General features: G+C 52.6%; 1 protein-coding gene and 1 long non-coding RNA gene across 2 annotated transcripts in view; one reads left to right on the top strand and one right to left on the bottom strand.

Moving 5' to 3' along the window:
* LOC308182565 overlaps nt 1-22586 on the top strand; it is a 43597-nt gene extending 21011 nt beyond the window's left edge. Inside the window, exon 2 of the long non-coding RNA XR_013941885.1 lies at nt 1-22586. This exon is cut by the window's left edge and continues 16456 nt beyond it. This is a non-coding gene — a long non-coding RNA (uncharacterized lncRNA).
* GRIK3 (glutamate ionotropic receptor kainate type subunit 3) overlaps nt 1-25499 on the bottom strand; it is a 140285-nt gene extending 114786 nt beyond the window's left edge. Inside the window, exon 1 of the mRNA XM_080567360.1 lies at nt 25374-25499. Within this exon, the coding sequence (XP_080423486.1) occupies nt 25374-25488 (115 nt within the window). The 5' untranslated portion in view covers nt 25489-25499. The remainder of the gene's footprint in view (nt 1-25373) is intronic.
* Between the last annotated feature and the right edge of the window lie 135 nt (nt 25500-25634).

The following is a 25634-nucleotide window of genomic DNA, read 5'->3' on the forward strand; positions in this document are numbered from 1 at the left end:
CTTTGGCAGCTCTGTGCTTTTGTGCCCGGACACATGTTGTGTGCCACTGCCAGCCCCTTCCAAACCGAGCTGCAGGGCGGGTCCTGGTGGGTTTGGGGTTCCTCCCAGTGCTGCCGCACCCAGCGCACCCGCTGCAGAGCTGCCCCACCAAACCCCGCCAGGATGCGCTCAGTTGCTTCTGCTGTTCCTCCTCCTTGTAAGCTAGCCTCACGCCTCCACGGGAAGGGATACTCAGGATTAACGGCAACGTTTAGTTCACAAAACACCTCGCAATACGGTGCCCTTCCTTGCTTAGTGCTACGCCTTTAAAATACAGCGCGTGGAATGAAGCAGACGTACGTATATCGTGCACCTAATGCAGCAGCTAAAAACAGCACTGAGTGGTAATGTAGAAAAACAGTGTCTAGGTGCTGGCACAGTTCCCACTGTCGCTGTCTGAACAGCCCTAAACTCTTCGGAAACCTTTATTTAGCACAGGGAGGCTGCTCTGTACCGCACAGGTCCCGAAGGGCTTTGGTGGATCCTGACGGGGGCTGGAGCAGGAGAGACAGGACAGAGCACAGCCGGTCTTCTGTGGCAGACTGGGGGGGTTTGTTCCCCTTCTCCCCTCACCACGGTGAAATCAGTGAGTGGGGAAAAAGGGGCATGGGAAAGAATGACAGTGTTACAGCGCAGTTATAGAAAAGGGCTTGCGGAAGAAGGAGCAAGAACCGCGGTATTCCCGTGCCATTCGATCAGTGATGCGCTTCTAGAAGCGGGGCCAGTTTTCAAACATAAATCTGAAATCTGTCGGCTCCGTCCATGGGGATGATTCTGGGGGCACCGGGGCAGCGCCACCATTTGTAGGCTTCGTGCCCACCGCTGTGGCTCCCAGGGACACAAATAGGAAGCAGTAATCCAATGTCTTACGGGAGCCATTCCTGTCGGTTCCCTGCTGGAAACCTGGTGTGTTGCAATAGGACTGACACGTATGGCGTTGACCCCATAATTACACTCCATATCGTTCAATTTTATCTCTTCTAACTGAAAGCAAATGTGTCCCTAATAGTGCAAATTGCTGTGGAATTGTGTGTTAATGAAACACGTTGCGGCTGTAAAGCAGGAAGGAATTTGTTACTATAAATTGCATTTCAATTTCCTTATTACCAATTAGACGGAGGGAGCCAGCCGGGTCATATTTGTGTACAGCCGCCAGAAGCCGGCTTTCACAGTTAAAATAACAAGAGCAAGAGCTGTTTAATTGTTTACTCTGCCTTTCACAAGGGAGCGGGTCAGTGCTCAGAGCTGGAAAAGCTCTGCCTGGGGGATGGAGATCCTCAAGGGGGGCTGTCTGTCTGTCTGTCTGTCTGTGGGACCCCTTACCAGTGGATTCATCTGCCTGTAGTCCTAAACATCTCTATTTGTAATAGGACATCTCTTCTGGCAATTAAATATTCTTACCTTTAGGAAGTATTTTAATCTCTAATGCATATCCCATGTATTTTGTGTTACACAGTGGTTTTAAAAATCTACAGAAAGATGCCTTGTTCCTTAGCAGTGCTGAAGGTAAATACAGATCGGGTTGCACCTTCCCTCTTTATGCCATGGGAACGTTCTGAAAAGCAAAAGCGAGAGCCACAGATGCCATTGAAGATTAAAGATCTCTGCAAATGAGGTTTGATTCATCCTTCCATCATTCCTGGACGAAATGCATTGAACTCCAGAGTTTGCTGTTCATGAGGCTTTCAGATGAAAGCTTGAAACACTTAAAATTTGTACACTTCTGGTAGGAACTGCAGGTCAAATAGTTGTGCGGAAAGAAAGGATCTTTGGTTTGTCACCTGGGCAAAAAGCTCCTTTGATTATTTTCTTTAAACACATTCCTGATGTGGAGATGAGCAGTAACCGCATCGTAAAATGATTTGGGATCCCATATCGGGCAAAGTCTCTGCGTATGTCTGATCTTCTGCTTGGTCAGTGGAGATAAAAGCTTCGTCTTCTCATCACAGGAATCTTTCATTCCTCCTCACGTCCATTTTTCCCAATTTATTCCAGGTGCCAATGGAATTAACATACATAATGGCAAGCAAAAACTTGACTTATAATGTTTTCACAAACACTTTCTGCCCAAAAGACTCAGCTCTGTCCCTTTTGATTCAATTTTGGGTTTCTGTAAGTTAATTGCCAAGTTGTCGTTCCGACGGCCTGCTGTGGGCTGAAGGAAAGGAAGAATGAGGCAGAAGCCAGGGAGTGCAAACCATTCGCCAGCGTTAGGAGTATCTCGAGGGGACACAGGTGACATCTGTTGATGTCCAAGAACGCAGGAGACCCAGAGAAAACGTGGGAGCCAAGTTATCCCAGGTGGAGATGACATGAGGTTATAGGGGACCACATTTCCCCTGAGCACCTCAAGCCCTGCGGCTGCTGGGGCTCAGGCGCTCACTGCGAGCTGCAGGAGGACACGGAGGTCCCCCACGGGGTGGTTCTCGATGAACGTGCGCAGGGAGAGACCAGGTCCGTGCCCCGAGGGGTGTCAGATGGAAGAGATTAGGACAAGAAGGGCATGGGGAGGAGAGCGGCAGGGACTTCCAGACTTGATGATGTGGGAAAGCAAAGCAGGATCCAGAGCTGATCACATCAGAAAGCGTGCCGAGGCAGGACTGCCCGTGCCGCAAGGCAGCAGGAGGCAGTGCAGGGGCAGGAGGCAGCCACGGGGCTGCGGTTTGAGAGGAATCTCTCCACGTTCCAGTAGACAGGTACGGGAACACTGCGAACCCCCATCTTTCATGGGTCACCTGGTGAAGGCACTGTAGGGCAGTGTTCCCTATTACAGCACAAACTAATGCATTATGTCTTTGTTATGCTAATGTCCCAGCACTGCACAATTTAAATAGCACTTCCAGAAAAATTAAGTGTGTTCATTGACACAGTGAAATGTTTTCACCCTCCACGTAACCTTCACAGTTTCTGTACAAAATCTATCAGTCAGTAAACTATTCATCTGCGAATGCTTACCAATTATTATGCTAATGTATTACAATACATTACAGTGAATTCTTTTTAAATGCCAGGAAATGCAGCTGTCTGGCAACCCACCTCGCCGGTATTATGGAGCTATCAATAAACAGCGCAGCATTTGCAACTGGATTTTGTCTGCTTTGTCAGAACTATGCACAGATTTTCGCGTAGTGTAACGTTGCGAAGGAATTCAGGACCTAAAGTGGCGTAATGTATTCTGCAGGCAGGGGACTCGAGTGGCACCCAAATACAAAGCAGGTAGCTGCTGCATGGGGTTGTGCGGGGGGAACTTGTGCATGAATATTAGGGCACGGGGCACAGAAAGAGAGCTGTGTGTCCACAGGAAACAATACATATGGATGCACGCTGTGAAGTGTAAATGCTCAGTAAGTCATATCTCTATTTGGGAACTGAATGATACCAACGAGTAGCATATATAGGCTGCAAACAGAGATACAAGGCTGCATATGGAGCACGGCATATTAATAGTTCACACTGAGCTGATGCCTGCCACCGACCGCAGGAACCGCTTCCAGACAGCAAAAGGAACTCTTCCTTTTGTTGCCTGATAGAGGAATTATGCAATATTAATATAAATTTGGCTGTGCTCTAAGTCACTGAGGGATTGTAAGATAAAAATCCTAATTTATATCTAGAATTAGTATTTCTTGTTGAAAAGATGAAATTGCTTAGTCTGGGTATTTTAAACGTCATTGCATTTGTAACACGCTATCTGCCCGTGCTGAGAGCTGTGCGCCAGATAGCTACCAGTGTCTGAGCTTGCTTTCCCAGCAGCGTTTTGCATTCCCTTGTCTGAGAAGATGCGCGGGCAGACGTAACAGCAACTCGTGGTGCTCTCAGCACTCTATTATGCAGGCATCCATAAAGGCACATACTCGGTATTTTTAAATATTTTCAGTTGCATAGTACTTTAAGACTTCATTCCTTCCCCAGCAGAAGGACACGGGATGCAGGAAGGGGGCTGCGCATGCGTTAGCGGTGCCGAGCGCTCCTTCTCTCCCAGGAGGACTCCTGATGCCTGCAGGACGGGTCTCCTGGGGGCGGTGGAAATCTCCGTTTTCTCAGTGGAGCTGCCAGAGCCTGGAGACCTTTGGGGACAAGCAATTGGGGTAGGGATTTGGCCTCGGTGGCACCTGGATGCATTTCATAGCTGGCAAGGGGCAGGGAGAGGGAAGAGCTCTCCCATATAACCCAGCTCTGTCACTACAGAGCTCTTGGCGCCCGCTGTCCCCTCGTTATCACCACTAATGAAGCATTTCTGCAGTAGCCCGTTGCTCTATCAGCCCCCTTGCTTGTATGCTACCCGGCCTTTTCAAATTAAGGTGAGCTCTTCTGCTGTGGCAGATGCTTGGGAGTTTTTGAATTGAAAATGCAAAGAAAAATAAATGCAGCCAGAGGCATCCATCAAAACTTCTCTGGTTCCGATATTTGTCTTTTCTCGGAAGCTAATATCCATGAATTTGGTTATTAGAGTCATAATGCTTTAATTATTTCATTTAATACTGTAATTATCCCTTGTGATTAATCCTGACCATAACAGAAATGTCTCCGAGTCTGGAAGGCATGTTCCTATAGATGCTGCATTATGAATGTTAATTTGAATTAACGAGGAAGATAGCTAGAGGAAAAGAAACCAAAGAGCACGAGGACTCGTAGCTGCGCAACAAGCACTGGGTCTTCCCCTGCTAACTGGGCCAGGGACTGAGGGTCCTGCTGCTGCTGCTGGGCCATGAAAGCGTGGCCCTCCCCCAGCCCCGTGTCCAAGCACTGCGTTCACAAGCACGTCGTGTTGCAAACAGCCACACAGGCTGCAGATGTTCATTTCCCTGGTCTGGTCTCCCAGGTTTAGCTGGACATAATGGGGGGTTCGTGCTTTGGCCAGGGGGTATGCGGATGCGTATTTGAGAGCTGCCAGATCCCATTGCATTACCCCGTGTTCCCTTATTTTCAGCTACAAAGTCACATTCAGAGAAGGTAAAAGTATCTCAAATTTTCTGACGTCTCTGTTGGCGGACCCAGGGGAGCCGCAGGACACCACTGGGAATAGAAGAGCAAAAAATTGGTCTTAATGTCTGGTTGTCGGGTCCAAGGAAGACCAATTCACCAAGGAGCCTGGTGCGTGAGCTTTGCGACTGCCAGCTGTGCGTCGGCTGGTCTGTGCACAACTAGCTATTTACACACCTTTACGCTGCAGTTGTACCGAGCTGAAAACTGCTGTCGGAGTCAATAGCAAAGCCTGCAGCAAAGCCGGGAATTTTTGTTACTTCTCTGTGCATCGTACTGCTGTGCTTGGAGCCATGCGTGCTCCCCTTCTCCCTCTCAGACAAGTGTGTATTGACATGCACACACACACGTGTCCTCACAGACCCTGCATGCCAGCCTCCAGGGACTGCCCATCTGTGCCTTTATGCACCGAGAAAAGAAACGTATGGACAAAAGGAGCCTATGCCGCTGGCAGAGCCCCGCAGGGCCAGACTTCTATGATCTTCAGAGAAGGGCTTTTCCCATAAGACACGTCTTTAAGCAGCGCTGTGTTAAAAAGAGCCAAGGGTATCTTCACTTGAGGGGCTGAGCCGGCTGCAAACAAACGTCGATTCAGTAGGCAGGGGTGAGGGCGCGGGGAGATTTCCGCCCCCCTGGGCTGTGCGCGCGCGAGCCGGGCAGGGGGAGGCAGCTCCGCACATCTCGATCCATGGCCAGGGCCTCTCGCTCCACCTCCGTCCGTCCGGAGCAAACGCCTCATAGATTTTCCTCTTTATATACCCAAACTGGGAGGTAGCAGAAGACAGCCCTTCAAACTGAGGAACGAGCGCCGGCTCCCGGCTGCTCTGCCCATCGATCAAAATAATGCCGGTGCCTCGCTGACACACAGAGTGAAGCTCTCTCACCTGACAAAGGGTGGAGACTTTGGTCTTGTCTGCGCTGAAGGACGCCAAACAAGAGAAGCACACACTCGATGAGTACATTTTGCTGCCTGGAGATGTTTCCAAGGCCTCTACGTTCCCATCACTAAACCAATCTCTTAGAACCCAGGATCGCTGCAGCTTTTGCCTCTGCGTTCATCACCCAAGGCTCTGGCAGCTCCAGCGGGGTGCGGGTCCCATGGGTGATGTGGGGCTCCCTGGCCAGTGCCAGGGGCTGCAGGACAGGAGCATCTCCCGGGGGCTGCAAGACAGGAGCACCTCCCGTGGCCCGGCACACAGGGGAAGGTGTTGCAGAGGAAGACATGAAATACTGGGGTATAAGCAGCCAGCACATCTGCTCTGGGAGAATTTGTGTTTAAACCGTGCTTATTTACCCTGATGCAGCACAAGGAGGGAGTGGCTGGCCGAGAACTGCTTACCCAGTGCTTTGTTTGCAGGGCAGGTTTCCAGTGATACACAAATTACCAAAATTTCCCAAACAGTGCAAGAGACCTGTGCACACAAAGTCACTCCTCCTTTAAACAAACCTCTGCTCTTACACCTGGCAGTGCCAGACTTCCAGGGCTTCACAAATGTTGTTCTTGAGACCTTCCTTCATGTGCTCTCAAATATTTGCATCTGAAGTTGGGTACATAACGGGTGGAGCTGGCTGTCTAGTTTTTGGTACTGAAATGGGAAAGACGGAGCCAGATGTGACATCGACTCCTTTACAACCTGGAGAGGAAAGCGAGGCTCTGGAGGTTTCCTTGTGTCACCGGCACGGCCGAGGGCAAGCAGGGAACCTTCCTTCCTTCCCCTGCCCACCTCTGGCAGTCACTGAGTGCTCAGATGGTTTCTGGAGCTGCCCACCCTCTCCACCACGAGATAACCATTATCCGCAGGCACGCTTGGAGCCAGTGCTAAAGGCAGCAGGGCGGAAAAGGGCAGTTTCTTTCCCCTTCCCATTTACATTTAGGAAGTCGGAAAGGAGGTCAAGCAAGGGCTGCAGCCACACAACTTCAGCATCCAGAAAGATGGCCTGAATGCCTCTGTAAGGTTCACATCCACTAAAAGGCTTCTGTGCCATCTTGGACGTCCTCGGGCTTGCGGAGCTGCAGCGGGAGCCTGGCACGGGAGCTCGGGGGGAGGCACGGCAAGGTTAAGGACACGACGTGCAGCACCACCGAGGGAAGCGCTGCTTTTCACACGGAGCCACATAAAGCCTCCCAGAAGGAGCAAGCCTCGTCCTCAGTCAGCAGAAACATCCTCCCAGCTGCACATTAAAAGTCACTCGTTCACTTTATCTACGTGTATATATATATATACGTCCTGCTTAGCAGAGGCGACCGGTTGGGGAGAGTGGCTGAAACCTCACCGAGAGTGGCACGAAGGGTGCACGGGCAGGGGGGAGCTTCCCTGGGGCCTGCTGCCCTGTGTCAGGGCAGGATGACTTCTTGGGAAATGGCAGCAGGAGACAGAAGAGCCCTGGGAGCACAGCAGCGCCCGGCGTCCCATGCAGGAGCTGGCCCCCACGGGCTGCTCGCGCCCTAATTTGATTAATTAGCACAGCCGGCTTCCCTCCAGCCTAAACCCCGCTGACGGAGCAGCGAGTATCAGGAAAGCCAAATTCCCCTTTTGTTTTGTTTCTGGCGGCCAATTCCTCTCTGCCAATACGGCAGCCTGCCCTTAATTTGGCAGTTAGGGGCTTGGTGAAGGAAATAATGCGGCAATGTCCTCGTGGGAGTCTAAAAACCAATATTCCAGGAGCCGGGAGAGAACTGATGTGAAAATGGGGTGTTCACAAGCCCCTGTCACCAGCCATGCTTGAAGGGCTGACTGTTAGCACCTGGTCAATAACAACATCCTTCCCTGAAGGTTTTTTGTAAAAAGCACCAAGGATGATAGCGAAGAGCATGAAAATAATCTGATTAATACGATGTCTCCTTGAAACATTTCGGAAACGCGTGAAGTGTTACTTTCACTGCGGTGTACTTTTCCGTCACAAAGTGAAAATCAAAGTGCAGAACAACAGAGAATGCAGAGATCCTTCCTACATGGAATAATGAGGCCATAAAACCAAACTATAAAGTTAAATAATTTGCCATAAATATCTAAAGCTCTCAAATTATTCTCTACATTAACTGCCTATGTTTAAAATGATCTTTGCATTCACCATGTCACAGATGGCAACATCAGACAAGAGAGTCCTTGACAAAATCTCGCTGTAATTATTCTTTCCACAGCTGCAGTTATTTTAATGCCTTTTCAGTTAAGCTGAAAGAGACGCACACATTTTATAAATAAGGGCCTTTAACCAGTTTGACAATGAAGCATTTGAAACGTACAGTGCAAAAAAAAAAAAAAAGAAAAAAAAAACACCCAAAAACTTTCCCTGCATCTCGAAACCTGGGAGAGCGACTGTGCAGGCTCAGAGCTGGAAGCCAACTGCTCTTTCTAAGCCGTAGTTAGCAGTTAAAGCTAAAGCTCTGCTGGTGGGAATGGCACGAGATAGCTGTTACTAGCAACTTTCTGAGTTGCTCCGACACAGCCTAATAATTAGCGTTATTTTGGCTAGCAGCTCGTTCTGCCTGCGCGGAGGAGCTGCCCTTCAAGAGCAGGCAAGGACCTCTGAGGCTGGCTTGCAGAGAAAAATACTGCCGGGATGGGGTCGGGCTTACAGGCTGCCCAAGTCCGAACTGTTCAGCTGCAGCCACAGTGCTCCTGTTCGCGGTACATGTCCAGGCACCTCAATATTCCCTACATATTCAGGCACCTCAGTACGAGCAGGCTCATTTTCGAGTGTTGCTAAATACTGTGATCGTCATCTGCTCAGAGCGAGTTTGGGCTACACCTAAAATCACAGCCGTGGGCTGCAGGACAACCAGGAGAATCACAGAATCCTAGAATAAGGTTGGAAGAGCCCTGCGAGATCACCTGGTCCAGCCACCCCCCTGCCACCGCCATCACCCACTGAACCCTGTCCCTAACCGGAGGTGAGGCACCAAAGGAGAGGTTCCTGCAGGATTTTACCCCGGTGTCCCAGAGGACGCTGACACAGCTCCCTGCAACCTTCGCTTGCGCCTCGAGCTCTCTTGAAAGCCTTCAGAACACCTCTCCCCTAAACCTATGTTTCAGGAGCCTGGAGAAGTGGCCGTATTTTTTAAAGCTCTGGAACACTCCACAGCTCTCGTGAAAAACAAAAGAAGCTGAATCCGCTTGAAGTGAAGTTCGCTCCTCTCAGCAAGTTGCAGCTGCTTTGCCCTCCCCCCCTTAAGCTGCCTGGTCGTCAGAAAGCAGAAGCAATTCTGCACGTCCGGGACACAACTGAAAGGGTGGCGGAGGGACCGGGAGGATGTTTTCCCATTTAAGCAAATAAAGAAAAATAAAAGAATGGAAGATCGGAGGGAGGTTTTTCAAAGTAGGATCCTGGCAAGCTTTGCCATACAAAGGAGACGTCGTGGTCGCTGGCGCTCACGAACTAGGGAGGCCTGATTAATGAAGGTTATTGTCAGGGAGGCCTGGCTTTTATGCTCCACGCTGAAAGGCACCAACCCTTGAAGTATTCAGCATTATACAATAACAGATTGTGTGCAGTTAGCCTTAGAAAACAAATGTGCTCTCTCTTATACAAGATTACAGAGCATCCATCACTGGCTGGCATTAAATACCGCAGAACACCAGTGTATGTAATTAGCAATACACGAAATCCAAACATTATTTTAAAGGGGTTGGAACAACAACAACACCCAAAAGGAGTGGATGTTTGCATTTCCCTTTCGCTTTGAAGCTGCTTTTCCCTCCGGACCCAAGCGTCCCAGAGAAGGGAAGGGCAGGGTGGGCGTTTCAGGCTTTCCCTCTGGCATCCCCGGAGCCTCGCTGCCGGCGCTGGAGGGGGAGCAGAGGTTCCCCTGCTGAAATCTCTGCTATCTCTTATTAGATTTGGACCACGAATGAAATACAGCTGTGGGCTGGATGGGGGAAAGCAGGGTTTTTATGAGGGTTTGTACGCGCTGTGTCAGTGGGCTGCTCATAAACCGGGGCTGGCCTCGAAATCCCCTGCAAAATGCAATGAGCTGCTACATGGCAGACCCATCTCTTATTGCGTCTGCCTCCAGGAGGAAACGGGGACGTGGGTTCTCTCTAGAAGTGACACCGTGGTTGTAAACCTCTGGTCGAGCAGCACTGAGCTGGGACTGGGATGTTGCCCGTGGTGCTCGGGGTGGGTGCAGCGTGCAGGTCTGCTGCGGGTCTACCCAGGGTCTCCATCAGGGCTGGGACTTGCACTGGGGCTCCTGGATCCCACTCCCCCATCCTTCCCCTTTTTTGCGTTGTGCTGTAGTATCAGCCACACAATTAAGAGCTCTATTTAAGCACTTGAATGAGCAAACAAACTTCATCCTTGAAGCAGTCAGGCATGCCTTGTGGGGCCCCCGTACTCCTCAGTTGTGAATCTCAGGCTGATAATTAAAACCAAAAAATGCACTTAGACAAATGAACATCGCATCGTGCTGGGGAGCTAGCACAAAGCTATTGTCACTTCTCATTTCAAACACGCCGGAATTAGAGGGGGGCTGGATTTTTTCTGCCAGAGAGGCAGGAGAAGCCTCTTGGCTGGATGGCAAGCAGCTGTCTGCAGACGGAAATGTCCCGAGGGCTCCGGCTAACGCGGGCTGCCCGGGGAAGCCTGGCACAGGGCAGGATAAGGATATGGGGATGTATTTGCCAGCTTGATTCCTACCAACTGCAGGGGAGGTCAGGGCAGAGCACCGTTCGGGCACCCAGTGGGGGCAGCAGCAGTGCAGAATTTCCAAGGTTCCCATAAATATCGTGCCGTATTTTGGCCTTGGTGCAGCTTCCAGGATTGCTCCTCTGCAGCAGCGCTTCTGGCACAGAAAAGGGGCCATGAGGCTGGTGGCTGCGTCCCGCAGGGGGTGGCCCCTTGCTGTGGCCCATGACAGTGATAAAGCCTAAGCTGCTGTTGCTGTTTCTGCGGGGCGTTCTTAACCTTAGCAGACCCCAGCGGGATTATTCCAGTCCCTGCAGAGCTCTGGCATCCAGAAAGCGTAAAATATCAGCGCTGCGACCTCCTTCTGCCCACACCTCTGCTCTGCTGCTCCATGGGGTCAAAGCCATCCTTCCCAGGGCAGGGGGCTGCCTCCAAGGCCCGAGGGCAACACGAGGCCACCGCCTTGGCTGCCAGCCTCCACCCCAGCCCCGCGGAGGCCGGTCTCCTCGCTGTGCCCAAGGACAGCCCCCACCGGGCTGCCCCAGCACCGCTCAGCCCCGCGCTCTGCTGCAGGATGTGCGTGGCACCAGCAGGGAGAACCCTGCGTCTTGGGGGGGAGCCAAGTGATGGGGAGCCGATGATGTTTTAATGATTTTTTAACTTTTCTTTAAAGCCGGCCTCCTTTTTAATGAAGTGTCTCAAATAGGGAGTTAATTGGGATGTAATAGCACACGCTATTGTACATTAGTTAAATACCAAGGGATTATTAAGACTACATTTTTCAGGCTTTACAGTCCTATATTGAGTAAACAGTTGTTAAATTTCAATAAACAACTTTTAAAATCTACATTAAATAAGCAGTAAAGCATATTTAGGATACATGTTTATTTTTTACTTTTCCCAAAATGACTCAAGTGAGAGAGTTCTGGGTTGTAATCTCCTTATTTCACCACTTTAATAGGGTTGTGCCTGCTCCTGTGTACTTGCTCTGCCTCCGAGACCCCAAAGCCTCAGCTATTTGCACACACACGTCACAGGCCTTAAACCCCCCCAATTCCAACAGCCCAGAGGAGCAAGGAGTGGGCTTAGCCCTCTTCTGCAAGCACAGAATTGAAGCCCAGAAGAGCAAAGTCATTTGTTCAAAGCCACGCGGGGAGCCTGGTACAGTGCACGACGAGAGCTAGCGAAAGATCAAAAAATACTTTTCTAAAAATAAGGCTTTGAAAGGCTGTAAAGGAAATGCAGCTCTAACAAATCGCTGTGTTGCCATCAGAGATGCAATTAGTCACGGGCTGGATTTGTCCCTGCCATGGGCAGCACCTCGTGGACGTGGCAGCGTGTGCCCAGGGCGCGCGGGTCTGGGGGCTGTGAGCAGCACAGGAGGTGCAGGGGCCGTGGTCCCCTGCCACCACCTTGCGCTGGGGGGACCTTGCGAGGTAGCACGTCGGAAACAACAGGTGTAATCATCCCGGTAACCATGGCAATGAATAATTTAGGACTCGCTTAACCTTCATATTCAGGTTGATCTTGAGCTTCCTGCTGCTTTTTGCAGGCAGGGTTATTACAGCCAACTACCAGCACGCACAGAGAAGGAACAGGGTGCGTGCGGGTCCGTCCCAGCTCCTTGGAGGAGATGCTCGTGGCGTGGGCACGGGCTTCTGCCCCTGGGGCAGCGGCCACAGGAAAATCCCCAGCATGTTCTGGACAGGGAAATGGGGCAAGAGCTGCTGGAGCTCCGTCCTGCTCTGCTCCAGCCGTAATTTCCGTTGTTAGGGGATCCTAACAGATCCCCTCTGTGCCATGCAGAGGTATTTCGGGGAAGTCGCCACCTTGTTGCCACCCCGGGCATCGGTCCTGCATCCTTGCTAGCTTCTCATGGTTAATTATCCCCACGATTGTTGCTCTCAGGTGAGGCTTTGATGACATGATTCCAAAGGCTGTTCTTGCATCATTCCAAATGGGAATCCAAATGGATTGCACTTCCCGAAGTCATTTCCACCGCTCGGCATTGTTGAGTGTGTAATGCTAACTAAGAAACCAAGAAATCGGGAATCTCCAAATCAAGTACACTGTGAGATTAATGAGGAAGTGCTGAAGAACATAAATAATCCGTGCTCCCCATTAGAGGCTGTTAGCACCACTAAAGCAAACCAGAGAAAAAACGGCACGTACGCCACCAGCCGTTCCCCCCTTGACATCCATCACTGTCAGCGCCTAGGTTTTGCCAGCTGAAATCAAAGGGTGGTTAACCCTTCAGCATTCTGACCACTTAGAAATAATTATTGTTGTTATAAATCAGAAGTGATGGCCTAACAGGTCAGAAAAATGTATATAGAAAAAAAAAAAACACAAATGGAAGTAGTATGGCCTCAAAGGAAAAATTATTAGTTCCCTAGTGGGGTTACAGGTAATTTGCTAGCAATAACAACGTAAAAACACATTTTATTTTGTAATGATCATAAACAACCCTTGGACAAGAATTCTATCCAGGACCCACAAGTCTGCTCCCTTGATAGCAAGTTTTATTACTCAGGTTTCTCTGTGCATTCTTTCCAAATGCAGCCGTCATAACGATTTACGAATTACAATCCTGACGGCATAAACTTCCTTAATTCACACCAAAATAGGTTTTCCCACAAACACTCGCAGAGTACACGGAGGTCCGTAACTACATAGAGTGACATCAGTAATGCGGTCCGACCCTAACCCTAACCCAACCCTAACCAACTCGAATCCTAACCCTAACCCTAACCCTAACCCTAACCCTAACCCTAACCCTAACCCTAACCCTAACCCTAACCCTAAAGCACAGATCTGATTCCAGGGCCATGTGTTCATGGGGCTGGGGGAGAGATTCCCCTACAGAGATGGAGCCGGAGCTTGGGGCTGAAGGCAGCAGCTTGCCCCAAACCAGTGGGACCCGACCCCTTGGGATCTATAGGAACCCAGGGAACAGTGGGCGCTTTCTTTCCAGCCATTGGCAATAAGCAAGATTCCCAACCAGTGCTAAGGAAGCCTGTGAAGGCAAATTTTTATTTATTTTGTCCTAAAATAGGAGAAAGCACATCTTGTCCAGGATTTCAACTGTATGAATTTCTTCCCCCCGCTTTTGAGGCCAGAGGGTGAGGGTTGGAGTTGGACATCCAAACTGAAGGGGCATTTTGGTGGGAGGGAAGCAGGGGTTAATTGTGTGGGGCTGAGCAACAAATCCCCTCTGCCAAGTCCCAAATGAATGTCGTTGGCTTCCTTGTGGCCCAGCAGCGGGCAGGGGGATGAGAAGGGATGAGGGGAGAAGCTAGTCAGGTTGTAATTGCCTCCAAAAAGTATGAGAATTAAATGGGAATCCATAATATGAAGAGGATGGTATGCGAATCAGGCTTGGTTTCAGATTTTAGTATGCCATTGCTCTCTGCCTAATTGGAGGAGATGGAGCCAACCCCTCAGATTGCCACACTTAAGATCTAAAGTTACACTGCAGAAATGGAAATGTGCCACGTCTTTCCTCAAATCACCGCCACTGCATTAATGTGGAAGAAAATGAAGGAGAAGTGGATATAAGGATATAACTGCTGCCTTACTGAGCAGTCTACAGCCAGATGGGCGTGTGTACAAACCCAGCCTTGTCTACTGAAACACATCACTGGGGCTGAAGGTAGCTGCTAGAAGAGCAGAGAACTGTTCTTATTCAACGTTTTTATTTATAACTCAAATCTTAATTGAAGTTGATTCCTGCGCAAAGACAAGCTCTGCATTTTAAAATATGTTACCAGCTTCATCTAACGCCATGCAACACGCTTTCTGGACATCGCTTTCCCAGTGTTGGAGGTGAACAGGAAAAGAAACGTAAAAGCCAATTTCCATTCAAATGTTAGGAGCCAGACCTAGATAGCACCCTGAAGCTAAACGTCCAAGTGCTCACTTTGAATTTCTTCAAAGTAAAGACGACAAAATCTGATCATGCAGAAATAAAAATTTGTAAGAAGAAAAGTGCATAAAATGAGAATGAAAATGGTTTTTGTTCCCTATAAGGGAAAAACAGATTTTAAAGAATTTATAGACCAGAAATTTAAACTAAGAGCCTCCCTTTTACAGCTTCGAATTGTAATGGCATTACTGCAGGACAAAAAAGAAGGGGTGGCATCCAGGCTGCAGAGGTGTTTGAAACAATGCCATCCCCCTGCCATCGGCAGGGTTCGGGACCCAGGAGCCAGCCTGCGCCTGCCGCTTCGGGAGCTCCTCACCTCGGGACTTCCAGGCTGCAGTTCAGTTCCCAACTTGTGGTGAGATGGCTGCGGCCAGGAAAATCCTGTCTCTGTGCCAGGCTGGTAGAACTGAATGTAATGAAGGGAAAATCTTTTCCCACGATGGACAGTACTGAGCACGTGGAGATAGCATAAAAATCGGGATTTCTGCCGTCGTGAGCTCACAAAACAAATGAGATTTTGCACGAAGCACTTGGAACAGTGGCCTGTGTGTACCACTCAACGTGACCTCCAAAAGTAATGACATTTTGTCTCGTATTCTACTTACGAGTGCCTCATTCTGAGCATTCAAATTGGAACAGGGTTCATGGACTATTTAAAAATTCTGCGAGCAGCAAGACACTGTGAAGCGGATGTGTTTTAGTATGACCACTGCTTTGCCAAAACTCACGACCTGTGCTCACGGGCATTTTTCCTCCCATATCAAACAGAGCAGCAAACACCCAGCCTGCGAGGAGACTTTGAACCCTGGCTCTTCTATCTCATCTGAGCTATCTGTGAGCATCAGTCATGGTAATTTTGACTCCTTTTGCTTCCTCCCATCATTAATTGTCTAGATGAGCCCTTTCCTAATTCACAGAGGACAACAAACAAAGCAATCCTTGTGCACAAGTCCTTGAACTGGACAAGACCAATGTGCCACATCCTGATGGGGAGCTGCAGCATCACCCCGGGGTGAGCGCTGGGCGCAGGACACAGCAGAGACCGGGCTGCACGCCAGGGCAGAGATCACGATTAAGAACAATTTAGCCAGCCTATAATGCAAAGCAGAGCCAGAAACCAGGGCAGAAGTGACCTGGAGCGTGATTTGCAGTGAATGTCTTTTTATCCCATAAACAGGAGAGACACTTTGGGATGATTATCCACCCAGATTTATCTCTGCAGCTCCTTGTGTATCCGTCTGTGCTTAAAAATGTCTCACTGCCCTTTGCATTATTGCATTGCCCTTTACATTCATACAGCATAAACCTCTCAAGTACCGTAAAACTTACAAGGTGTAATGGAACGTCGTGATTTTTTTTTACACACCATAAACAAAAGCCACTGGAAAAGGAACACAGCGAGGCAGGCTGTATTTGCTCTGACAATGATACGGTGTGGGGCAGGGTGAAAATATATACACAAGTACGCATACATGTACTCTGGCACACTTAAAATCACAACTGGATCGATTATCTGGCACTGATGGGGCACTTCAATGCGTTATGCCCCATCCCTGGAGGTTTTCAGGGCCAGAAATGGGACTTGGGGCAGCCTGGGCTGGTGGGAGAGGACCCTGCCCATGGCAGGGGCTGGGACTGGGTGGGCTTTGAGGACCCTTCCAACCCAGCCCACGCTCTGATTTTCTGATTCTGCGATTCTGTCAATAAGGAAATGGATTAAATCAATAAATCACGAGCTGCACTAAGGACCCAGTGTTAAAAAAGGAAGGGAAAATATTATAAACCTGTCTCGTGCGGGCAAAGAAGCAGCCTACACTTGTAAGGTTAACCATGCGTGCCTTTTATTGCATATCCAGTGAAGGAGGAGCACCTTGCGTGCCTGCCTGCTCTGTTCCCACTTCTCCTGCCCAGGCTCTCTGGGAAGTGCCCACACCTGCAGCTGCCATCGGTGCGGGGCCGTGGGACTGCTCCGAGCCCTTCCCTTGGGCAGCAACGCGCTGAGTGTGGAGCAGGACAAGGTGGGAGTGCTGCGGGCTGCCCTGGGCACCCCAAACTGCCCTGCTGCCAGGCTGGGGAGCCAGAAAGGATCACTGCAAGGGAAGAAAGTGCCCCAAAACACAGCACTAGATTCAAGGCTGCAGAGAGGCCCAGGTTCAAAGCCTGGTGAAGACGAGCGTGGCTGTACCTGCCCCGAGCTGGGCTCGGCGCTGCAGCGCGATGCACGGCACCGGTGCACGGCTGGAGGGTCAGGTGCAGCGAGGGGATGGGCAGAGGAAGCAGGAGCATCACAAGAATTGGAGCAGAAAGGGAGGATAAGGGGAAATCAAAGCGAAAAGTGGCTCAGAAAAACCACCCGCCTCTCTGTCACTCTAGGGATCGGGCCAGTAGGTTTTTGGGGTCTGTTTCTGGCTGGTATTCTAATGTTTTTTTCTCCATGGCGAGCTTACATCTGCTTCTGAAGGGAAGAAGCAGGAAACAGGTGAAGTGAGAGGCTTCTAAAAAACTGAGGCAAAGCATGTCGTTGGAATGCCTTACAGCAGTATTAATAAACAACAGCAAAAGCTCAGATAACAGCCGTGCTTTAGAAAGGAAATGCCTGGTGGCTGGATGCTTCCCCTAGGGAAAAGCACTTGAAACAGTCTGTGATAAACTTCCTGTAACAGGAATCTGGAGGAAAGAATACAGATATTTCTGCAGGTCAGGACTAGGATCTTGCAGAGCTCAGGTGTTTCTAAAAATCTCTGCATCATATCCTGGTGCCTCGACGTGCCTGTGATTGTCAGCACAGAAAGCAGCAGTGTTGGTGGTGATGGAAACCACTGCAGGACGTCCTGCAGGGGGTCTGACACCACCCCGGACGGCTGAAACACCAAATACTCCTGGAAACTCCATTTGTGCCCAAGTCATTGTGCTGGCCACGCTGCCAGGTGGAAGGCAGGGAGGGTGCCGAGGTGGCAGCTGAGGCTGTGCTCCTCAGGGAGAGCTCTTCCTTCATTCCACCACGGAGGACCCAGAACCTCTCGCTGCCCATGCTGTGGTCAGGCTGTCAGCCACCCAGCAGCAGTCCTGCTACGCTGTCAGAACGCTTTAAATGGATGTAAGAAAGCAAATAGTTACCGAAACCATTAGGAAATGGTCTCGGTCTGCACAGGTTTTTACTAGAAGATAGATACCAGCCGTCTTTTCGCAGAATATATGAGATTAATAATTCACCTCTAGCAGGATGTGAATCAGAGACAATCAGACCGAGCAGCACCTGCTCAGTTTGCAGAAAACCTTTATTTATATGGCTCTGAGAACAGCCCTCTGTTTCTCCAGCCCCCAGCACCAGGACACACCGTTTCGGATGGACGCCTGCAAGGTGTGCTCCCCCCAGCACAGCCCCCGGCAGGACCCAGGCGGGCAGCACAGCCCGAAAATCTGAAAATCTGCTCTGGGGTCCTGGGCTAAGCACGTGCTGTAGCCGTTTGCTCTGTTCGTAACGAATCGGGCCCTGTTTCAGCATGCAACTTCTGCTGCAGCCGGGGAAAACTACCTGAGGCTGCACCCAGGCAGCCCAGCATCTAGCAGGGGGTGGAACGCAAAATTACTGCTGTGACTTACTCTGAGTGCTTTGAATTCGCTGCAAAACTAACCACCAAGTCTAACACTTCAGTCCCAATAGACAGTCATAACTCAGCTAAATTTGTGGGTTATACCAGATTTTATTTACTGTTTCATCCCGGAGATAAGTAAGAGATGACAGCCATCTAGTCATTAAAGTGGGGGAAAAGCCGCCCACAGCTCGCGCTGGTTCTCGCGCCGCACACTTCCACGTCTTCAAGCAAATTTGGATTTTGCAGTACTGGCTTTGTTATTTTAAGGACGGCTTCTGTTCCTGCTCACCTGGGCGCTGGTGAGTTCAAAGAGCTGGCCTGTATGGCCCTGATTTGCACAAAGGACTGTGCTGCAGCAATCAAACGTCATTACCGGCTAATGAGGACCCCATGGCCGAGGTGAGAGCAGTCGATGGCCTCTTCCCGCTCCTTATTGGACATTACAAACCACCCTGATAACCCGAACCGCCGCAGCGGCACTAATGAACGCTCCTGAAGCTGCTGTTTGCAGATGTCGAGGATGGGGAAGGCTAATTTCAATAATCAGCCTCAAAAGCCTTGGTGTGGGCTCACTACTGGAGTACCTGGCGCTCTGTGGGCCCCTTACGGGGCTCCCTGGTGCCCAGTTTCCAGCCAGGAGCAAGGTGCTCATCCCAAATTCAAGAATTCACCTGGGCGTTTCTGTAATTTGGGATGTTTGCTTTATTCCCTTGAAATTAGTGGGTTTATATCTATGGCTAAAGACTTTTAACTGGGGGTGCTTTGCTGACGTGGTAACTGCACCGACTACACGTAATCCAAGGTGCAAATACTCTTCGTTTTGGTGTTAATCTTGGTGTGACTTGAGCAAGAAGGCCAGGATGTGCTTGAAGCAGCAACGACCTGAATCTATTTGGGGCTTTATTAGGAGCACTAAATACCAGCACGTTATCTCTGGTTTTACTGTTAATGAACATGGGTAGCACGTGCAGCCCCTTGGATCCCCTCTACATCAATCCAAAATGAGACCATCCCTGCCTGAAAAAACAATCCCTGCCTGAAAATACAGCCCCGAGTTGGGCCCCCAAGCCCGTGGTGTTCAGCAGCAGATCGTCGCGGCCGCCCGTGCAGCCCCTGCAAACAGCAGCCTCTGCAGAGCCGCAGCAGCTGAAATCCTCACGGCTCTGTGCCAGCCGGCACTGCTCGTTTCACGTGTATTCTGCTTGGCAGCATTGCCGGTAGCAGAGCTTTTAGCCTCGCCTTCAGCCCCCAGCTCCTCTTCATCATTTGCCCCTCTCCCCCCTTGCCCGTCGAGTTCTGATGCTTTCTGCTTGTTTTCTGCCTTGCCCAGAGACTTCAACCACCCTGGTTTCCAACTATGCAAAGAGAAAAAAAAAGAAAAAAGGAAAGGAGTCTAGACAGCATCCCATTAAACCTCCAGCCAGAAAGAGGGAAAGAAGATTGCACGGCGTAACGGGCGGAGAAATGCAATACACCGGATTAGGAGGCTTAACGCTCGCTACAGACAGACCACGCGGCGTCGGGCTTTCCTTGGCGTTGTGTCTCCCCGAGACGCCGCGGAGAAGCGGCTCCTCTGGCAGAGCCGCTCCACGGAGCTGCCACTGGCTGCTGGCACAGGCGAGCAGCGCCCAGGAGCTGGCAGGAGGGTGGCCAGCGAGGGGGCTGCCTCCCACCTGCAGCCGCAGGAGCGGCGAGGAACAGTGCCCTCTGCTGCTGCGGGGCCCGGCGCCGGGAGAGGGAAGAGCCGCATTTCATTGGGATTGCGAAGTTGGCGAGGCTGCCGACCCGTGCCCGAGGAGCGCTTCGCTTCCCAGGGCGAGACAAGCTTTGCTCCCGATACCTTTCGTATCGTCCTGTGCGGGACCGCGTCGTGAAGGCTTCACCAAAAAATCTTCCCGAGGTACCAGCCTCCATTCGGCCTCGTCGGCAAAAACAACGGAGAAATGCAGTGCCGAGCGGTGGATTTGCACCTGCTGGTGACGAGGCAGAAAGCGGCAGCGCGGGGCGAGCGTGGCTTCACTGCGGAGCCGGCTGCGTGCGGGGCTCCCGGCGGCACGGACGGAGCAGGGAGGCTCCCTGCACACCCACACCCACACGAGACACCCCCAGCCCCGAAATTCTGCAGAAATCTGCGGGTTTGGGGCACGTGGCCGGGAGAAAGCAGGCGCTGTGGCTGAGGAGGCAGCCCAGCACTAAGCAGGGCTGTGTATTTTGGCGGCACTCCTTCCCCCAGGATGAATGAGGGGCTCTTTTTTTTCTGCTGTGCGGTTTGATCTTAATTTCCTGCATGAAGTTCTCAAGAGGATGCCAAGATCAAATAATTAGACTATTCTGCGATAAAGAGGTAACATTGTTATTCAAATGTATTCAGAATTAATTTACCACCAAACAATTTACACTGCCGTCCTTATATCCTGCTGAAATTACTCGAATACGTTATCTGACACACAAAGCATCTCATGACCTGAAATAACTTCATCAACCACCAAGTGCCGGAGCAGTGGGTGTACGGCCACGGGAGTACAAACCGAAATTTTGCAGAAGTCACAAAGGCAATCGAGTGATGTAAAAATAGGAGAGGCAAAAAAAAAAAAAAGGCAAAAAAAAAAAAAGCATTTCACTTGCAGCAGTGAACATGCAGAAAGCAGAATCCCAAAGAAACCCATGTGAGCACTTGACCCCACAAGTGGCAGGAGGGGCCCTGATGCTCTGCAGCTCAGCCCTAGCCCCCCTTTTGGGCAAAGTGCTCCAAATTCCCCTCGTGCTCCAAATTCTGATCCCACCTGGGGGTCCTGGCTCCCCCACTGCAGGGACACCGCGGTCCCCAGCCCCTTTTTCAGCCTGGAAAAGCCTGGCTTTGTCTTTTTTTTTTCTACATGAAACTTCATTTGCAGAGTGTGGGAAGGTGATTGCAAAATAAAATTCCAGGCAGGCAGAATGAGCCTCAGAAAAGCCACTTGCACGGAGGAGGATTACTACCCGCAGAATTTGTTTTCTGCCTATTTCTACAAAATAATCAATGCTTTTTTTTTTCCCGCACAGACTCCAATCCAATTTGATTGTCTTTTCTGCGTTTCTTGCAAATCACACAAACAGTCGATGCCCTGACCTCTTCCCTAGGCAAACGCAGCTTCGAAGGAGACAGCCAGAACCAAACCCGGTGCGTCCCCCCGCGGGGCTGCTCGGGTGAAGCTCGGCCGCAGCCCAGCCCCGTGCATGGAGACTTCAGCGAGGCAAGAGGGGGAATTTCAAAACCTCTTGATGTACGATTATTGTCATAAACACCAGCAGGAGTACAATCTTAGGGAAAAAATGAAAAAAAAAAACAACAACCAAAACAAAATGACAAAAAAAAACACCAAAAAAAAAAGAAAAGCAAAAAGCCAGAGGTGCAGGTGGTTCCTTTTAAAAAAGTAGAAAGCAAAATGAAATCTCCTCCAGGCCAAGCTTCTCCAGCAGAGGAAGGGCGAGGGGATGCAGGGCTGGGGGCGTTCACAGAGCTGGACCCGCTGGGGGCTGCATGTGGCCACCGCTGCTGCTGCCTCCGCAGGGAGGAAAGCGCCGAGAGCCGGGCTGCGCCGCCTGGGCGTCAACTCCCGAGTGCAAACAGCCCCAAAGATCACAGACACGAGCGCTGGGATGGGGCGGGCTGCCCCCGTGGTCTGCTTTTACAATCGCTTATTAATCTCACGCCGCTGCCACGCGTCTGATCCGCGCGTGCATTTGGCTCGCGGGCCATCCGTCACGGCGCCGAGTCGCTTCTGGTGGTGCTTCAGCAGAGCTCGGCATTGCGGCGCCATCCAACGCCAAGCCTCCGGGCGGGGAGCGTGACGCCGACCCCAGGCCTCCCCCAGCGCCACGCTGGGGGCTGCAGAATGACACCAAGCCCCCGGCTGTCCCGCGGGGGATCCCACTGCCGCCTCCTGAGCAGGAGGGAGGTGAGATAAGCAGGATGTCGTGGGTAGAGCAATCGCCTTGCGCCCACCGAGGGGATGATATTGCAAATACCCAGCCGCTCGGTGCGGCGCTCGTAGTGGGTATAAGCCAGCAGATCTCACCGGCAGGATCGCAGCCTGCTCCCTGTGGTGTAAACGCGGAGTAACGCTCCCAGCCACGGCGGTGTAAACGCGGAGTAACTCCGCTCCTGTCCTTACGTAGCCGTCTTTATACTAGGGTAACACAGTGCCAGACCGAGCACCGGGAGCATGCCGCAGACCTAGGTGCTGTGTTCCGATCCGGCGTTCTCAAATATTTAGCAGATTGCATAATAATTAAACAGCTGTTGAGCAAGCTTCAGACGCAAACTCCTACTTATTAGCCAAAAAAAAAATCCAGCAATGAGGCATAGGTTTTCTTTGTACGTGTAGATTGTGTTTAGATGTGTAGATTAAATATTTATATTTTACTTCTGAGAAAAAGGGTGCTTTTGGCTTTTCCTTTCCTTTCTTAGTTATCTCCTGCAGAAAAAAAACGCCACTGTATTTATTTTAATAGTCAGCTTCACAGAGAAAAAGGGCGCTTTGAAAAGTTACCTGTTTTCCCTCTGCTTTAATTTGCCGTTTTAAAACAATTCTCATGCAATTGTTCCCGCTTCTTGGCATAACCTAATAATTAAACGAATTACTTGAAAGCCAGGGCAGCTTTGCACAAATTAATGCGGGGGGGGGGGGACAAAGCTGCGATTTCCCTGCCAGCTGAGAGAGAGGTCAGAATTATTCCAGCTGTAGCCGAGAGCACAGGTGAACACAGAGCTCCCTGCAGCCCCACCGAGAGCTTCCCCCCAACTTCTAGGTCCCCTGCTCTCCCTCCCGACGAGGGACGGCGTCCTCAGGGGCTGAATTTGCCGTCGTTTCTCCGAGACGAAGCGAGGCCGCGCCGCAGCACCCGCCTGATCTCGGGGCAGGGCTGGCGGCAGTGTCAGCGCTGAGCGCTCCTCTGTCCGTCCCCGCGACTGCCTTGAGCCCTGCCCAGACCGTCCGGCTGCAGGACAAGGGAGGCCGAACAGAGCCTCGGGGGTCCTCCTGGCCCCCAACGCCCCCCTCGAGCCGTGGTGCTGCTCACAGGGGTCTCGGCACCGCCAGTCTTGACTTCGCCCTGTCCCCCTCCGAGCACCCGCTTGCTCCGCAGCCCCGCGCCCCCCTCCTGCAGCGCCAGGCCCATCGCGGCCACACCGAAAGCAGACACAGCCCCGCTCCCCTTCCCCATGGGTGCTCTCCTTCCTCCCATCCTCCTGCCCTACACAAACCCCGCTGACACCAAGCCCCCCCGGGGGCTCTGCTGCCTGGGAGCGCGGCCACGGGGGTCTCGGTGGGGCTGGCAGCGCCGGGTGGCTGACAGAGCGGGGGGACCGCGGGGACGCCTCCGTCCCCTGCTTGCAGAGCGCCGCTGCGGCACCCCGGCCGTGGCAGCGGGGGCTTTTGGGGGAGCAGAGGGGGGGGGTCTGTCACCCAAAATGCTTCCAGCAGCCCCCGCGTCCGGCCGAACACAGCGAGCAGCTGGGCGCCGCGGGAAGTTGGGCAGCCCCGGGGTCCCCACGGGCAGGTCCGGCCGCGATCGGTGGTGATGCAGCGCGCACAGCACTGCGTCTGCAGGCAAAGCACCCCGGACAGAAGCCCGCGGGGAGCAGATGGTCACCCCGCGGGGCTCGGGCCCTCGTCCGTGAGCTGCTCTGGGCCACGCGCCCCCTCGGAGCCCTCCTAGGGGTGAGGGCACCTCGCCAGCCAGCAGCTGCCCTGCAGGCTCTGTTTTCTCTTCCTGCCTTTCCCTGGGCTGCCGTGTAGTTGCACTGGGATAAATCAGATCCGTTTTTTCCTCAAGCACACTCAGACATCTCTCCGTTTTCCACTTGTGTCCCTGGCTTGGGATTTGCTCCCCGAGCAGGCAGGTAAAGCCGTCCTCGGTGTTTCTGGACAGGCAGCAAATCCCCGGGAACGCGTGCTGCTGGCGAGGTGCAGGGGCTGGAGCTGGAAATCAGACTTTCTTTACGTGACACACTTAAGAATCTACTTTAATTAGAGAAAAGAAAGATCGCAGACTCTTTCCCGAGCTGTTATCTGTGCAATTACTTTATGTAACATTATTAAAAATTAAATTTTCCCGGAACCTCAGCAATTTAATGAAAAACGCCTGGCCCCCAGCAGCGGCTGCGGCAAAGGCAGCCGCTGGCACCCTCCTGCTGCGGGGCTCCGCGCCTCGGCCCCCAGCGCTGCCCGAGCCTCGTGCTGGGCGCACGGACCCCACGGTGGGACCCCATGGCCGGGGACTGCTCCTGGCCCCGCACCTCTGCTCAGCACCCCTGTTACAGCAGCCTCGGCACCTCTCGCACAGCCGCACAGCACGCTCCTTGCACTGGCACAGCATCCCCTTCTCCGGGGCACAGCACCCCCCTTCCTGAGGGCACAGCACCCTCCTTCTCTGCAGCATGGCACCCCCTTCTCCAGGGCACAGCACCCCCATCTCTGGGGCACAGCACCCCCTTCTCCGGGAGGACAGCACCCCCTTCTCTGTGGCATGGCACCCCCTTCTCTGTGGCACAACATCCCCATCTCAGGGGCACAGCACCCTCTTCTCCAGGGCACAGCACCCACTTCTCCAGGAGCGCAGCATCGCCCTGTCCAGGCACACAGCACCCCTTTCTCCGGGGGCACAGCATCCCCTTCTCCGCAGCACAGCACCCCCTTCTCCAGGGGCACAGTATCCCCCCTTCTTGAGGGCACAGCACCCTCTTCTCGGGGACGCAGCACCCCTTTCTCCAAAGCACAGCACCCCTTTCTCCAGGGACACAGCACCCCCCCGTCCAGGCGCACAGCACCCCTTTCCCTGGGAGCACAGCATCCCCGTGTCCAGCAGCACAGCACCCCTTTCTCGGGGGGCACAGCATCCCATTCCCGCACCGGGCACGGCACCCCGTCTCCGGGAGCTCCGCACCCCCTCTCCAGGAGCCCCCAGCCCTCCTCTCCCCACTCCCAGCTCCCTCCCCAGCCTTTCACCCCTCGCCCCCTGCCAGAGGCCGCCCCCCCCCGGCCACCCCACTCTGCTCCGGGCACCGGGGGGGCTGCGCCCCGTGTCCCCCCGTGTCCCCACGTCCCCCCCCGTCCCCCCCCCCATCCCGGGGGTCCCATCCGGGGGCTCGCCCCGCTGCCATCCCCGCTCCCCGCTCCCCCCTGCCGGCCCGCAGCCCCCCGGCTCCCCCCGGCGCCCCTCACCGATCCGGATGACATGCGGCATCCCCTGCGAGCCCTGGCCCCAGAAGCCGCCGAGCAGGAGCGCGGCGCAGCACTCCCAGAGCACGCCGCCCAGAGCCGCCCAGAGCCGGGGCATCGTCGGGGGGGGACCGGGGCGGGGAGGGGGGGGGGGGGGGGGACGGGGCTCGGCCCTACGGCCCCAGGGGCAGCGGGGCAGGGGGCTCCGGCCCGGGGCTCATCGTAGGGCGCCCGTCCCGCCGGGGCCGGGGCCGGTGCCGGTGG

The sequence above is a fragment of the Anser brachyrhynchus genome, assembly GCF_964034855.1.
Source record: "Anser brachyrhynchus genome assembly, chromosome: 24".
NCBI classification, from domain to species: Eukaryota; Metazoa; Chordata; class Aves; order Anseriformes; family Anatidae; genus Anser; species Anser brachyrhynchus.